Source organism: Prorops nasuta, unplaced genomic scaffold (genome assembly GCF_024137725.1).
Source record: "Prorops nasuta isolate Cenicafe-Biocafe unplaced genomic scaffold, Cenicafe_Pnas_1.2 PNAS00005, whole genome shotgun sequence".
In the NCBI taxonomy this organism is placed as follows: domain Eukaryota; kingdom Metazoa; phylum Arthropoda; class Insecta; order Hymenoptera; family Bethylidae; genus Prorops; species Prorops nasuta.
The window spans coordinates 7159252-7172080 of NW_027116802.1; the positions used below are offsets into that span (position 1 = coordinate 7159252).

The following is a 12829-nucleotide window of genomic DNA, read 5'->3' on the forward strand; positions in this document are numbered from 1 at the left end:
CCAATTCAAATTTATCAACGGCGATAATACAAAACTACTACAAATACTGCAAAACTTTAATAATAAACGTATTTCTCATATTAAATGTCCATATACACACAAATAATTTTGCATGTAGAAAGAAAGGACGCTACAAAATAAAACTTGCATTTACTAAGAACAAAACTTAGTTTTAAAATTTTTATAAAAAAGATAATTCTTTAACTTTAAGTATTTAGCTTAAAGATTAATCAAAGTGCCTTACAAATGTTCGACATTATAAAGCATTTTCAATTATAACGTAACATTAATTAAAAGTAGCGTAATATGATTAACCTTTTCGCTACTACAGGTGATTATTGTCGCTCCTTAAAATGCCACACTCACATACTACGGGCGGCTGTTTTTTTTTTCAATCAACACCGTTAAACCAACTCGGGTTGCCGTGAAGCGTAAATGCGACCGCTGACAATTTTATTTGAGAACCATGCACATTTTTGACACGGCGACATGATCAGCGGGAATACTGCAGTAGAGAAGTCGCCCGTAGTGAAAGAATTAATTAAAAGTCACAGGCCACGCAAGGAAGCTTCACGGTTCTCACATGAGCGTGCAAGAATATTTACGTCCTCATCTCCACTTCGATTTGTACTTCTTTTTGTAGCCAAACCTTCAGGTAATAATGTTTTCTTTTAGCTACTAACATCGTTTCTAGAAATTACCGATATGTTCGAAGACACAACGAAAACGCCTATAAATGTTTAATTTATTCCAGATAAATTAGAAAGGACACATTGCTGGTTTTGTCTTTAAATGGTGCATGCCAGTCTTTAAACCCTGTAAATAGTATTTTTAATAAGGTAATTGTAAAAAATATAATACATTGTAAATAAAAGAATAAGCTATTACAGCTCCTTAGTGTCAATAAAATTTTTTTACCTTTTCCCATCCATAAAAATGCATTGAAGTGAGTTTCTCTGTGGTTAATGTATCCATATACACGTTTATCGATTGTGACTGATCGATGAATGCTCCGCGATCCACTGCCATTTTAAGAATAATTTTCTGAGGAATTTCCCAAACAGTCTTATAAAGACTCTTCAAATTGTCAGGTATGAGCTCTATATTTTGTACAGAACCATTATTGGTAATTATTTCATGTTTCATGTCGTCGTTCCACAAATCTAGTTCGATGAGGTCCCTTAACAAGTGATGATTTACAACCTGAAAGTTTCCTAACGGTATCCATCTGGTGTGGATATTGCTAGTAAAAGGCTCAACGGAATCGTTATTTCCAAAAATGTCGGCAAGAGACTCAGTTGGCATCAAGGCAATGAGAAGAGAATTTCTTACGCCGTACTTAGCAATTTTTTCTTTTAGTGCTGCCCAATCCCATAAATCGGTTGGTGTGATGTTCCACGTATCATATTGTAAGATCTACAAATAGCACGGATTATAAAAATCGTCGTTTTATAAATTTGAACTAAAAACAAAGAAATAAAGGGGGGCCAAAACGTACTCCTTTGCTGACTGGACTGCCATCGTACGAATCATAAGAACCCTTTTCCTTTGCTATTTCACAGCTCGCCTCTAAAGCACTATAGTAAAGTGTCTCAAAAATCTGTATGTTAAGCTTCTGGGCCTCTTCACTATCGAACGGATATCTCATCAGTAAAAATGCATCTGCTAATCCTTGAATTCCAATTCCTGAAACCCATTTATCAAATATAGATTTTTGATTCTACACATGATATCAATCAATATTTTAAATTTAAAAACTGACCAATAGACCTGTGCCTCATATTCAATTTTTCTGTTTCGGAAATAGGACAATAATTGACATCGATCATCTTATCTAAATTATTTGCTACCAGTTTAGTGACCATTTTTAATTTTTCAAAATTGAACACTTTTTTATCGGTATCGACAAACATGTTTACAGCGATAGATGCCAAATTGCAAACTGCTACTTCATCAGGACTAGAATATTGTATGACCTCGGTACACAAGCTACCACATTTTATTGTGCCAATGTTTTGATGGTTCGATTTACGATTGCAGCTATCTTTGTAAAGCATATAAGGAGTTCCAGTTTCAATCTGTGATACGAGAATAGCTGTCCAAAGGTCTCTCGCCTGCACTTGACGTTTGAAACGTTTTTCACTTTCATAACTAAAGATTTAGAAAAACTTTGATATAAGTCTGAGAAATGATCAAAACTGTCAAATTTATAAAATTTGTTTACCGAGTGTAGAGTTCTTCAAAATTTTCACCCCATAGATCGGCGAGACCAGGAGATTCATGAGGACACATTAAAGTCCACACATCATCATCAAGAACTCGCTGCATAAATAAGTCAGGTACCCATAATGCATAACCTAGGTTCCTGGCACGGTGCTCCTCCTTACCTGTGCTCTTTTTTAGATCTAGAAATTCAAATATATCCGCATGCCATGGCTCCAGATAAATAGCATATGCTCCAGATCTTTTATTTCCTCCTTGCTCCAAATCATAGGCACTACTATTAAATACTCTAAGCATTGGAACAATGCCATTAGATTCTCCATTAGTTCCCATAATAGGCGTACCTTTGGCACGAATACAATGAATATTTAATCCAATTCCACCTCCAGATTTACTGATAAGGGCACAATTTCTCAACGTGTCAAATATTCCATCAATACTGTCTTCGGACATGGTTAAAAGGTAACAGCTATAATATACATTTTTAATTAATCTTAGCTACTTTAGGCTACACAGTATTAAAAATTTGATTAAAAATATAGTACCTAGGTGATAGTTTTTCATTTATGCACGCAGAAAAAAAGATTGAGGATGCGAAAGTGAAATATTTTTCTGACAGGAAATTATATGTCTCAATAGCCTTATCAATATCTTCCTTATGAATAGCTATTGCAACCCTCATTAACATATGCTGTGGTCTTTCAACTACTTTTCCATTAATTTTGAGCAAGTAATTCCTTTCCAAAGTTATAAAACTAAAGTGATTATACCTATAGTCTCTATCATATATAATAGCAGAGTTCAATTTTTCTGCATTCTTTTGTATAATATTATAACATTCCTCATTGATCATAGGCTTAGGCTTTTTTGTAATAGGATCTTTCACATTACGCAAATCTGATATGACCTCTAAATAAAAAAATGTTTTCATAACAGATCTCAAATTTAGCAGTACTTGTACATCTTATTAAAGAGTGTATATCTTACCACTAAAGGATTTTTTGGTTTCCTTATGTAAATTACTGACTGCAATTCTGGCACCTAACACACCATAATCTGGGTGTATAGTTGTCATAGTAGTTGCAGTTTCAGCTGCAAGATTATCCAGTTCTACTGTTGTTACACCAGAATATAATCTACTGATTACATGGAATGTAATGGCAGCCTGGAAAGATACAGATAAAAATCATTAAAACAGGTAGAAAATAATTATTTTCTTATTTTTTAATAACTATATAATGATTATAAATAAATAAGGAATAAAAATAAGTAGTCTTACAGGATCTACATAGTCCAAATTTAAATTGTAACATAATTTTTGGATCCTTGATGTAATTTTGTCAAAATGAACCAACTCCTTTCGTCCATCTAAAAATAATTTAAGATAACTGAATGATTTTTCTTGCTACTTTCTTAATAAGCACAAAAAACAATACCCAAGAACTTAATACAGTTTAAAATATTAAGTATATGTATACAAATAACCCATTGTTCACACAATACATTTATAAATCCAATCACTCACCTCGCTTCTGTACATACATCTTTTCTTTTCCAGACATTTTGTACAATTACAAAATTAATTTAAAATAAAATAAAGTGTCTCACACGAGTAGAGCATTAAAAGGTAAACTGTTGGAGACGTAAAAGTAACAGGCCTTCCTTAGCACGTGAACCTGGTGCTTTATTAAAATGTGAATTGCGACGTTATGGGAATTTCCTTCTCCCACTATGGCTCTCAAATGCTACTGATGAACACGTTACTTGAACGTATGGTAGGAGATTAAAATTCCCATTAAATGGCAGCTTTGGCTTTTGGCGCGAAACGACATTATGCGGTAAAGACGAAAATAATGATGTGATTGGTCAATTTCAAATATAAAATAATATTTATTCGCTGTTTAAACGCTCGCTAGGTGGCGTGGCGCGTCGAACGGTGACAAAAATGTCCGCTTAGGATAGGAAGGAAAACATTAGGTCTGTTCTTTTTCACTGTTTGTTGCACTAGTCATCACTAGTGCAATGATAAGTAGAGTTGAGAAAACTGTTTATCTTTGCACTAGTTCGATAGTGCAACGAAGAGGAACAAACGGTATGCTGCGAGTCATAATAAACAGTCATAACGAGGCTCCCTGAGTGCACCGGGTGGTATTTTCGAACGTGACATTAAGGAAAGATATCCATTAAAGAAATGCGCACACGCACGCATGATATCTCTCTTAAAATGTCTCTTGTTCTTATTGTGTCATAACTTATTCAACCAGTTTGCGTCGTTTTAGAAAATAATAATTAAAATAATAGTATTTCTTCAGCAAATCCTCCTATGTTCTTCGCGTTTAACTCTCTTCAAATTGATGTTTCTGCAATGCCGCCCCTTACAAAAAAATCGTTGTATAAAAAATTAATCTGTCAATTTATCACTAAGAAAAGTTCAACTCTGACTGGTGAACAAGTAAATAATGTATGAATGAAGAAATTGTTTATATGTAACTTCAAAAAAAATCATGGCTTAGTATTTTAACTTTTTGGATAACAACTTTCTTTTATTGATAAACTATAAGATTCCTTTCGCGGTGACTGCGGAATTCATGGTAAACGATGAATTAGTTTAATTTTATTTAAAATAGTAAAAGGAATAATATCGCGGTTACTAATTACTTATTATTGTGCCAGGCTTTTTCTATCTTTCTCTTCAAGTAAAATAATATGACATAATTACATTAAATTGTTGAATGAAATATAATAAACTAATAGCGATCCTAGGTATTATTCTTTGTTTAATTTTGTTTTTAATTTTTCACTTGCATTTTAACACCTACAATTTTGTAGAACCTAAGTCCTTAAATATAATTTTGTAGTTTAATGCTTTCTGCTATAAAAATTTAGATGGAACTTATGATCGTAAAAGCAGAACATAAATAATTTTACCGGCATTTATCGATATACATCCCCCATTACCGCTCCTTCCAGTATATTCTATTAAATAATTTCTGGAAAGGGTAACGTGTGAATAAAGTGGTAAAAAAGAGATATTGAAAAGTTGGATAACGTAGATTAATCGTTAGCTCTATAGCTCTTCTTTCAATTCACAGGTGACGCCAACGCAAATGTTCCTCGAGAAAACTCAGATCATCAAAAAAAACTGTCGTTAACAGTTGATACTATAGCTGATTCTCTTTGGATTTTGATATTCTCCTTTTTTATCTTTGCTGGAGGGAATTTCGTAGATTTCCTATGACGGCTATCTATGAGTGAAAGGCATTGAGAACCACTACAATGTGTTGCAATTGCAATGCCTGCTTTGTTGATTGACTTGATACCATTGGGATTATTTGATATAAACGATACAAACTAGCTATTTTGAATGGAGACAATGGAGTTGTTAGGTGCTACAATATACATTATACGTATATATAAGTATAAATATGACAGTCCAGTGTCTGGACATACGCGTGTATTCAAAACTTTAAATCTATATAGGTAGTGTTTTAACATGTTGTATGCTAGCTATAAAATATAGTAAACACTGATACATTACGTTGTTGGCAATAATAAATTATTCGCTATTTATAGGTTATGATGATCATCGAGTCAATTTTAGAATTTAGATATTAATCTTTTCTTAACTAAAATAAAATATTTTGTTATACTAGAGTAAAATCACTATTAATAAATATATATTATACAATCTATAAAGTAAAAAAGAGCACGTGCTGTAAAAACACTTGTTTTGTTGTTACTATTGGGTTAACAAAAAGAAGGCCAATGTATATATATATAGTATACATATATACAATGTGCATATTATTAGCAGTGTTAGTGTGTGTGGCTTTAAAGGATTTAACAGATTCTTCATTAGAAAATCAGGCCAGAAGTGAAAGTTTTGAAACGCTTGATATACTCGAGGAACGCGTGTTACACACACATATCTACAGGTTAGCTTTAAGTGGCTACACAGTACACACACTGCTGTTACACACAAAACTCAGCCCGAATTGAAATAGTGAGAGAGACTAGAGAGTAGTATGGGACGACACACCAGCCAAACCACTTCACGGAACTTTATATAGCACAAAAAAATTATCGCGGTATAACAGATTTAGACGTGTGGACATTGGCAATCCAATTTTTAATTTATGTGATTACCTGACTTGAACTGGAACTGTCAAAAGAATATACATATTTATACGAATATTACCGTTCGATATCGTGTCTCTTTGCCCTTTGTAAAAGTGTATGTGCATATCAGTAAGTATACATATTGTGTACCTGTTGAATCTATAACAATCTTTAATTGTTTCTGTTTACTTAGTAGGCCAATACATTTATCATAGAAGATGTTTGTGAAAAACATTGCTTTAAAGACTTTAAGAAACAATGATGCTTCATTAATGTTATTGTGCAAGCAGTACAATGTCTTTTTTGCAACAGAGAGAAGAAAAATTCATACTTGTGAAAGAAAACCTTTTCGACTCAATGAACCTGCCAAGTCTGGTATAGAACTTGCAGCCAATCGTAAACCCGATTGGAATAGAGCAGTTTCTGAAGCTGAAAAAATTGTAGGATACCCAACATCATTCTTAAGTTTACGCTGGCTTCTTAGTGATGAAATTGCAAATGTGGCTCTTCATTTGAGAAAGCTGGTTGGATCTAACCATCCATTGTTGAAAACAGCTAAGTAAGTCAGCCTATCATGTAAGCTTTTGATATAAATTATACCAATTAAAATAAGTAGCAAATAACAACATTTATATTTTACAGAAGTTTAATTTACAATGGACGTATCAATATGCAAGCTTGGGGCCTCATTGTACTCTTGATCTCCAAGGCAGCTGGTCATTTAAGTATCGACGATATGGAAGAGGATAAAGCAGCGGGCGTACTACATAGGTACATGTTTTTAACAATGTAACGACGTTACTGATTTGATTAAACAAGCATAATTCGACCGTGCGTTTTAGTCAAAGAGCTTTGGCTGAAGTGGCAGAAATGATACGTACCAGTCATTTACTCCATAAGGGATTGGTAAATATAGAATCTGGAAATTTCCCAGAGGCAAGCGAATTGAGCGATATGACTTTCGGAAACAAAATAGCATTGTTAAGTGGTGATTACTTGCTAGGCAATAGTTGTGCAGAGCTGGCTAATTTAAGAAACTCTGATGTAAGATATAAAAATTGAAAATGATTTTCTCTAGCCTCCTTGAAAAACCACTTTTTCCTAGGTAGTAGAGCTAATGGGCTATGCCGTTAAGGATCTATCCGAAGCAGAGTTTGTTGGACGTAGAGATAACCAAAATAATCCTTTACCGTCTGTGCCTCCGATTGATCGTACGAACTATGCCGAAAATGAATGGACTCTGAGAAATTTTTTAAGTACCGGATCTCTACTGGGAAAAGCTTGTCAAGGAACCCTAACGTTAGCCGGTCATAGTATCGAGATTCAAGAGAAGGGTCACGAATTTGGAAAGCATTTAGCTTTAGCATCTCAGGTAATATTCTACGATCAACCACTTTTACTTAACAAACGGTTAAAAAAGATAGAGAAATATTCGATCCATTGTGCGATATATTTTTAGGCATGCCTGGATTTAGCTCCATTCATCAGCAAAGATCCAACAGCTTCATTCTGTCTTTGTTCAGCACCGATTATGTTTCATATTGAACACGATCCGTTATCTATATTAGCGGAAATTGATAAGGGATTGGAATCTATACAAAATGTAAACTATTCTAAGGTACAAATTTCATGAATACATATCAAAGAGTTGGGATTTTGAATAAATCGCTTGAAATAATTTTAGGTACATGAAATTGTTTCAAATGGACCAGGCATACAGTTAACTAAGCAGTTACAGAAAAAACATTCCCAGTTAGCGATGGAAGTATTGAATGTGTTTCAAGAAAGCGACGCGAGAACTGCCTTGTCCAATATTATCGCAGCTATGGGGAATTTTTAAAGCATAAAATCTATTGTGCAATATCCTTAACCGAAATAGCTCTCTTTAATCAAGATTGCCCATTGCTCAGTTTCGTCACTCCGTCCTTCGTTAAGTTTCATAATTTTATGTGTGACTAAATAAATTTATATTATTATTTTATACAAATGTAAATATATAAAAGATGATTTTATAGAGGCAAGGTGGTAGATTAAATATAATTGATAAAACCTCATAGAAAGCAATTGTTAGGAATGAAAAATATTTTATTGTAAAACATGTAAGATAGGCGTAACGGTAAATTGTTTATATTGTTTGATAATATTCCAAATAAATATTAGTTATTTATATATATAATTATCATTTAACATACGTTAATCTTATACATTACGCTTTGACGGGTCTAGTTCTTGGTATCAAAGAGTGTACATTTATTTGTATCTACCATGATACAACTATGGCCTACTTTAGGCTAATAAATTGTTTTATGGTTTATTTTATCCGGATTGTATGACGAGTCTAATCCTCTCCCGCTGGTATAGCATCCTCTAACCTTTTAATAAATTTTACACGTAGCTCCGTTACATTGTCATTTTTTAACTGATCTTGTTTGAACCACGACGCAACTTCCATCTGTACCATCTCACAAGCTCCTCTTAAGACACCAGTTAATATGTTGCAGTATTTCAAATTTAAACAATGATCAGGTAATTCGACAAATTCAATTAACGGATTAGCTTCGAAGCATAAAGAAAATTCGTCGCCTGCAGGGCTCCAATCCGTAATGGTGGGCGTTACTCCAAGAAATAGTTTAAATCCAGTTTGAATTTTCTCTGCCGTATCTCTAAAATTATAACACCTTCCGGATCCGGTCCTGGCCAAAAAGTCTTCTATCAAACGAATCCCTATATTATATCCCATTCTTTCCAACTGCTTATTGACATCTTCCACATTCTCATAGTCTTTGAGAAGCTGAGCAACAAGTGCTCCATAGGTTAATGTAAATAATTCAGAATTCTGAAAGAAAGGTAGATGCTAATCATAGAGAAAAAGATTGCAATTACAACCGTATCTCCTTTCGTTACATTTTGCGAAATGTTATACAGAATAACTCTAATGGTAAAACTTTGAAACACTTGGTGTACTTTGATGTAGTGAGTGCAACAAAGTCAAAAAACTAACAAATGTGAATTCAAACCGTACAAATTCAATGAAGTAAAAAGTAGTATATAGTACTGTACTTACCACTTTTTTCGGATCAAGCTTTGGTCCGGTACGAGACATATTTTTTCGATTAAATATATATTATGTATTAATCCTAACCTATCAATAGAATGTTTCAATGTTTCACGTTTTAACTTGACGTACTTTCAATAAACATTCATGAGAACGGGTTTGTAATCTTTTGTAAAAGTAAAATAGTGTGAATCCATATGAACTCATACACAACAACAATAATGGTTTGAAAAAAGCTGCCTCGAACTTGAACTTCGAAGCCTCAACTTAAACACATTCGTTGAGGTTGGTTGAGGACGATTGAGAATTGAGACAGTAAGCTGTGAATGTTGAGATTGAGAGAGAGCCGAATGTCAAAAAACATGTATGTATGTACATACATATATACCTAATGACGTGTTCCAAAATTCACGGCCAGTTCTACAGACATCGTTATATCTTTGTCAAAATAATGAAGCATTGAAAGAAGACAGAAGGATATTCGCAGTACTGGCAGTGAATTCTGGAACACGGCCTAAACTAAAGCCACACCGCCACAGTGTTCGCCAATCGCCAGTACCATACATACGTATACTACGACTACTACGAGCGTCACGAGCAGCAACGCGCGCAGACAATGTATATGACGAAGACAATTGTGACTGCCCTGCCTGTGCCTGACAGTGACACCTGATTTAGAACTGATTGGTGTTCAACAGAACAAAGCATTTGATTTAATTATTGTGTTTTTACACCAGTAAGCTTACTGCCATTGATGTAAATTGTGGGATTTAAAAGTAACAGGCAGTTCTATTATATATTCATATTTGACAATTAAAACTATTGAACATATTACAACAATTGAATTTGCCTATCATCTCTACCATATATCGTTCATGGTGGACTCTGATTATTTATTCTACACTTCTGCAGGTTCTACAAGACAACTGTTCTATAGTTAGGAAGTAGGAACCACTAGAACGCTAGAACCATGGAGATCTGCGCTTCTGGTTTTTGCTATTTATCACCGTATATTATTATCATATAGGAGCTATAGGACTATGTGTGATGGCAGTGCATGCAGACCGCAGATATTGGACATCCAGAAGTGCATAATTATTTCATGTGCATTATGCATTAGGCAGAGTCAGTCAAAAGGACGTCGATCCGCCTAATAAGATGAATGTACAGATTACGACAGTAAAAATTTTTGTTACTTTGCAGTAACGTACACATACTTTTAAATATTTACTAACGCATTTGTACGAATATAAGCGCTGCGTTACAGACGTAAATTGCAGAAATTACATTACGATGAACAAAGCTTTAAATCCCGTGACATTCTCAGCCTCCCACCCGTCGTATACTATATCCCCTTGAGTGTTTTTAAAGTAGGTACACATATATGTGATAGTTTGATATATCTGTTGATGGGTGGGTATCAACTGTGTGGTTTTTCTCCTTAAATTTTTTAATAATCCGCTGTCTAATAGAACTGACTTGGTTGTAGAACATTCAAGAGACGATCGACGTAGGGACATCACTGAGCTATTACTATATATATTTACTATATCTTTGTACGCTTAACAGTAGTAAATCTGCAGTATATTGGTCACTACTGTTAGTATACAAAGAATGAAGGAGAGTAATAGAGAGAGAGACAGAGAGAGAGGGGCTGCAGCTATTCAACATTGATGTTTTGTACACAGAATCGTTCATATTAATAACCACTGGGAGAAAAAGTTGATCACGCACACACACATTTCGTACTACGATTCGGAAGAGAATTAGAATTGAAAGGCTTGGAAGAAGCAAACCCGATAAAAATCGAGAAAAAGAAAGATTTATTTATCGCACAATGAGTTCTGCGGTGGCTGCTGTAAGCAATACAGGTCCGCCAATTAGTAGCGGTATGGAAACAGTGATAGCAATTGCACTTGGTGCTTTGGCTGCAATTTTTCTCGGTGCATTGTTAATGCTACTTGTCATATGTCGTAGACAGAGATGTTATTATGTACGTATACTGTTCTATATAAGTAAAATAGTTTAATTAATTCTTTTGTTTGAGAAAAAACATTAAAAAAATGAAGAATCTTTTTTTTCTCGATTATTCTAGAGTGAAAAAGATTCGCCAGACTTGAGTTCAGATCTGTTGGAACGCGAAAACCATTCCGGTCTAGGCTTGGACGCTTGGGAGAGTGAAGAATGGCTCGCTGGTTGCGAAAGGTTTAAGTATAAATCATTCTGCTATTAAATTATTCATTACTACACATGTCACGCACTGGATAATCATCACATATATTGTAATATGTTATTGACCATATTTAGATGGGTAGACGATGCAACTGGTCTAGCACCACCGTGCATCGCAGTTCTACGTTCCTGTCACTCTTTGGCAGCTAGTCTCACTGCTATCGCCGGCACAGTTAACAGCAATGCCATCCCATTAGAGATAGTCGATGTATGTTTTATTAAAGTATTATTGTAACTCCCAAAAGTTCACGCACAAAACACAAAATCCGTTTTTTAAATATTTATAAGTCAATTGATTGGTAGGTTGCCAGACGGATTCCACCGCGTGTCGACGATGTAGTCAGAAGTCTCTATCCACCCATTGACGCGAGACTTTTGGAGGCTAGAGTCGCGGCACTTGTCTTGGCCGTTACTCACTTGGCACTGGTAACGAAGCATGGCGCTCCAAAGAGCCAAATAAAAAAATTAACATTCATCGATCAGGCATTGAGCGATATGGATTCACACCTGATGATATTACGAAATGCTGCTTTAGCGCAGGAAACTGTGTGTTCTGTTCCAGCATCCACGTCAGTTTAATAGCCAAAACATCATAATGAAACAAAGAATATGAAAGCAATGTGAATTCCGTGTAATTATACAATAACAAATATTTCCAATTAATTTCTCGTCATCAATCATATTATTATCGATATAAAAGTGTATACATTGTGAAAATCTGTAATTTTAAAAGTATTGTGAGAGATACTTCGGTGACTTTTTTTAAATAATGCTAACTCGGCTCAAATTAATTTGAGATAAGAGTTTCGTGCGTGATATCCCGCGATGTCTTCCATAGTACTACCAGCGTGTGGCAAATTTTTATATTTTCTTATTTTTGTTAAATGTTTTTGTAGATGAACATTCTTAGTTTAAAAGTGATTTGATAATTAATTTGTCATACCGCTCCTGCATATTTTCAAAATTGTATTAATATAACTAGTTGATTGTAAAAGGAAAACAGTAGAACCTCTTCATTTTCCGAAAAAACTATCAATTATTAATAATCGCGTGGCAGAAACTTTGAGCACTTAATAGATTGTTTAGATTATAATAAAATAAAAAAGGATAAAAAATAAGGACGAACCGATTACATGCCTTTTTGTTTTAATTGTAAATATCCTATAAATATTTTACTACGCCTTCACAGGCTTAATACTC

General features: G+C 34.2%; 4 protein-coding genes across 7 annotated transcripts; 2 read left to right on the top strand and 2 right to left on the bottom strand.

Moving 5' to 3' along the window:
* Positions 1 to 678: 678 nt before the first annotated feature.
* Positions 679 to 4910, bottom strand: LOC136773247 (ribonucleoside-diphosphate reductase large subunit-like). Of its 2 annotated transcripts, none has more exons than XM_066726755.1 (9): positions 3749 to 4906; positions 3503 to 3591; positions 3211 to 3388; positions 2769 to 3132; positions 2225 to 2692; positions 1763 to 2151; positions 1499 to 1686; positions 919 to 1416; positions 679 to 816 (listed from the first exon to the last, which is right to left on the bottom strand). In XM_066726755.1, the coding sequence occupies exons 1-9, from the start codon at positions 3783 to 3785 to the stop codon at positions 760 to 762; spliced, it is 2268 nt and encodes a 755-aa protein (XP_066582852.1). In that variant the 5' UTR covers positions 3786 to 4906; the 3' UTR covers positions 679 to 759. The 2 variants fall into 2 exon arrangements, with proteins under 2 accessions (XP_066582852.1, XP_066582853.1); XM_066726756.1 differs by lacking the exon at positions 679 to 816 and having other exon boundaries at positions 938 to 1100; positions 1204 to 1416; positions 3749 to 4910.
* Positions 4911 to 5309: 399 nt separating this feature from the next.
* Positions 5310 to 8509, top strand: Pdss2 (Decaprenyl diphosphate synthase subunit 2). 3 transcript variants are annotated; one of them, XM_066726785.1, is made up of 8 exons: positions 5311 to 5703; positions 5797 to 6471; positions 6536 to 6901; positions 6985 to 7113; positions 7185 to 7386; positions 7448 to 7714; positions 7802 to 7960; positions 8027 to 8509. In XM_066726785.1, the coding sequence occupies exons 3-8, from the start codon at positions 6561 to 6563 to the stop codon at positions 8180 to 8182; spliced, it is 1254 nt and encodes a 417-aa protein (XP_066582882.1). In that variant the 5' UTR covers positions 5311 to 5703; positions 5797 to 6471; positions 6536 to 6560; the 3' UTR covers positions 8183 to 8509. The 3 variants fall into 3 exon arrangements, with proteins under 3 accessions (XP_066582883.1, XP_066582882.1, XP_066582881.1); XM_066726786.1 differs by having other exon boundaries at positions 5310 to 6471; positions 6539 to 6901; XM_066726784.1 differs by having other exon boundaries at positions 5311 to 6471.
* Positions 8510 to 8651: 142 nt separating this feature from the next.
* Bet3 (blocked early in transport 3) lies at positions 8652 to 9917 on the bottom strand. Its single transcript, XM_066726802.1, has 2 exons — positions 9407 to 9917; positions 8652 to 9178 (listed from the first exon to the last, which is right to left on the bottom strand). Exons 1-2 carry the CDS (start codon positions 9443 to 9445, stop codon positions 8681 to 8683), a joined length of 537 nt encoding a protein of 178 aa, XP_066582899.1. The 5' UTR covers positions 9446 to 9917; the 3' UTR covers positions 8652 to 8680.
* Positions 9918 to 10047: 130 nt separating this feature from the next.
* On the top strand, positions 10048 to 12747 carry LOC136773262 (transmembrane protein 98-like). Its single transcript, XM_066726798.1, has 5 exons — positions 10048 to 10810; positions 10887 to 11390; positions 11493 to 11602; positions 11705 to 11837; positions 11933 to 12747. The coding sequence occupies exons 2-5, from the start codon at positions 11235 to 11237 to the stop codon at positions 12206 to 12208; spliced, it is 675 nt and encodes a 224-aa protein (XP_066582895.1). The 5' UTR covers positions 10048 to 10810; positions 10887 to 11234; the 3' UTR covers positions 12209 to 12747.
* The last annotated feature ends 82 nt before the right edge of the window (positions 12748 to 12829 follow it).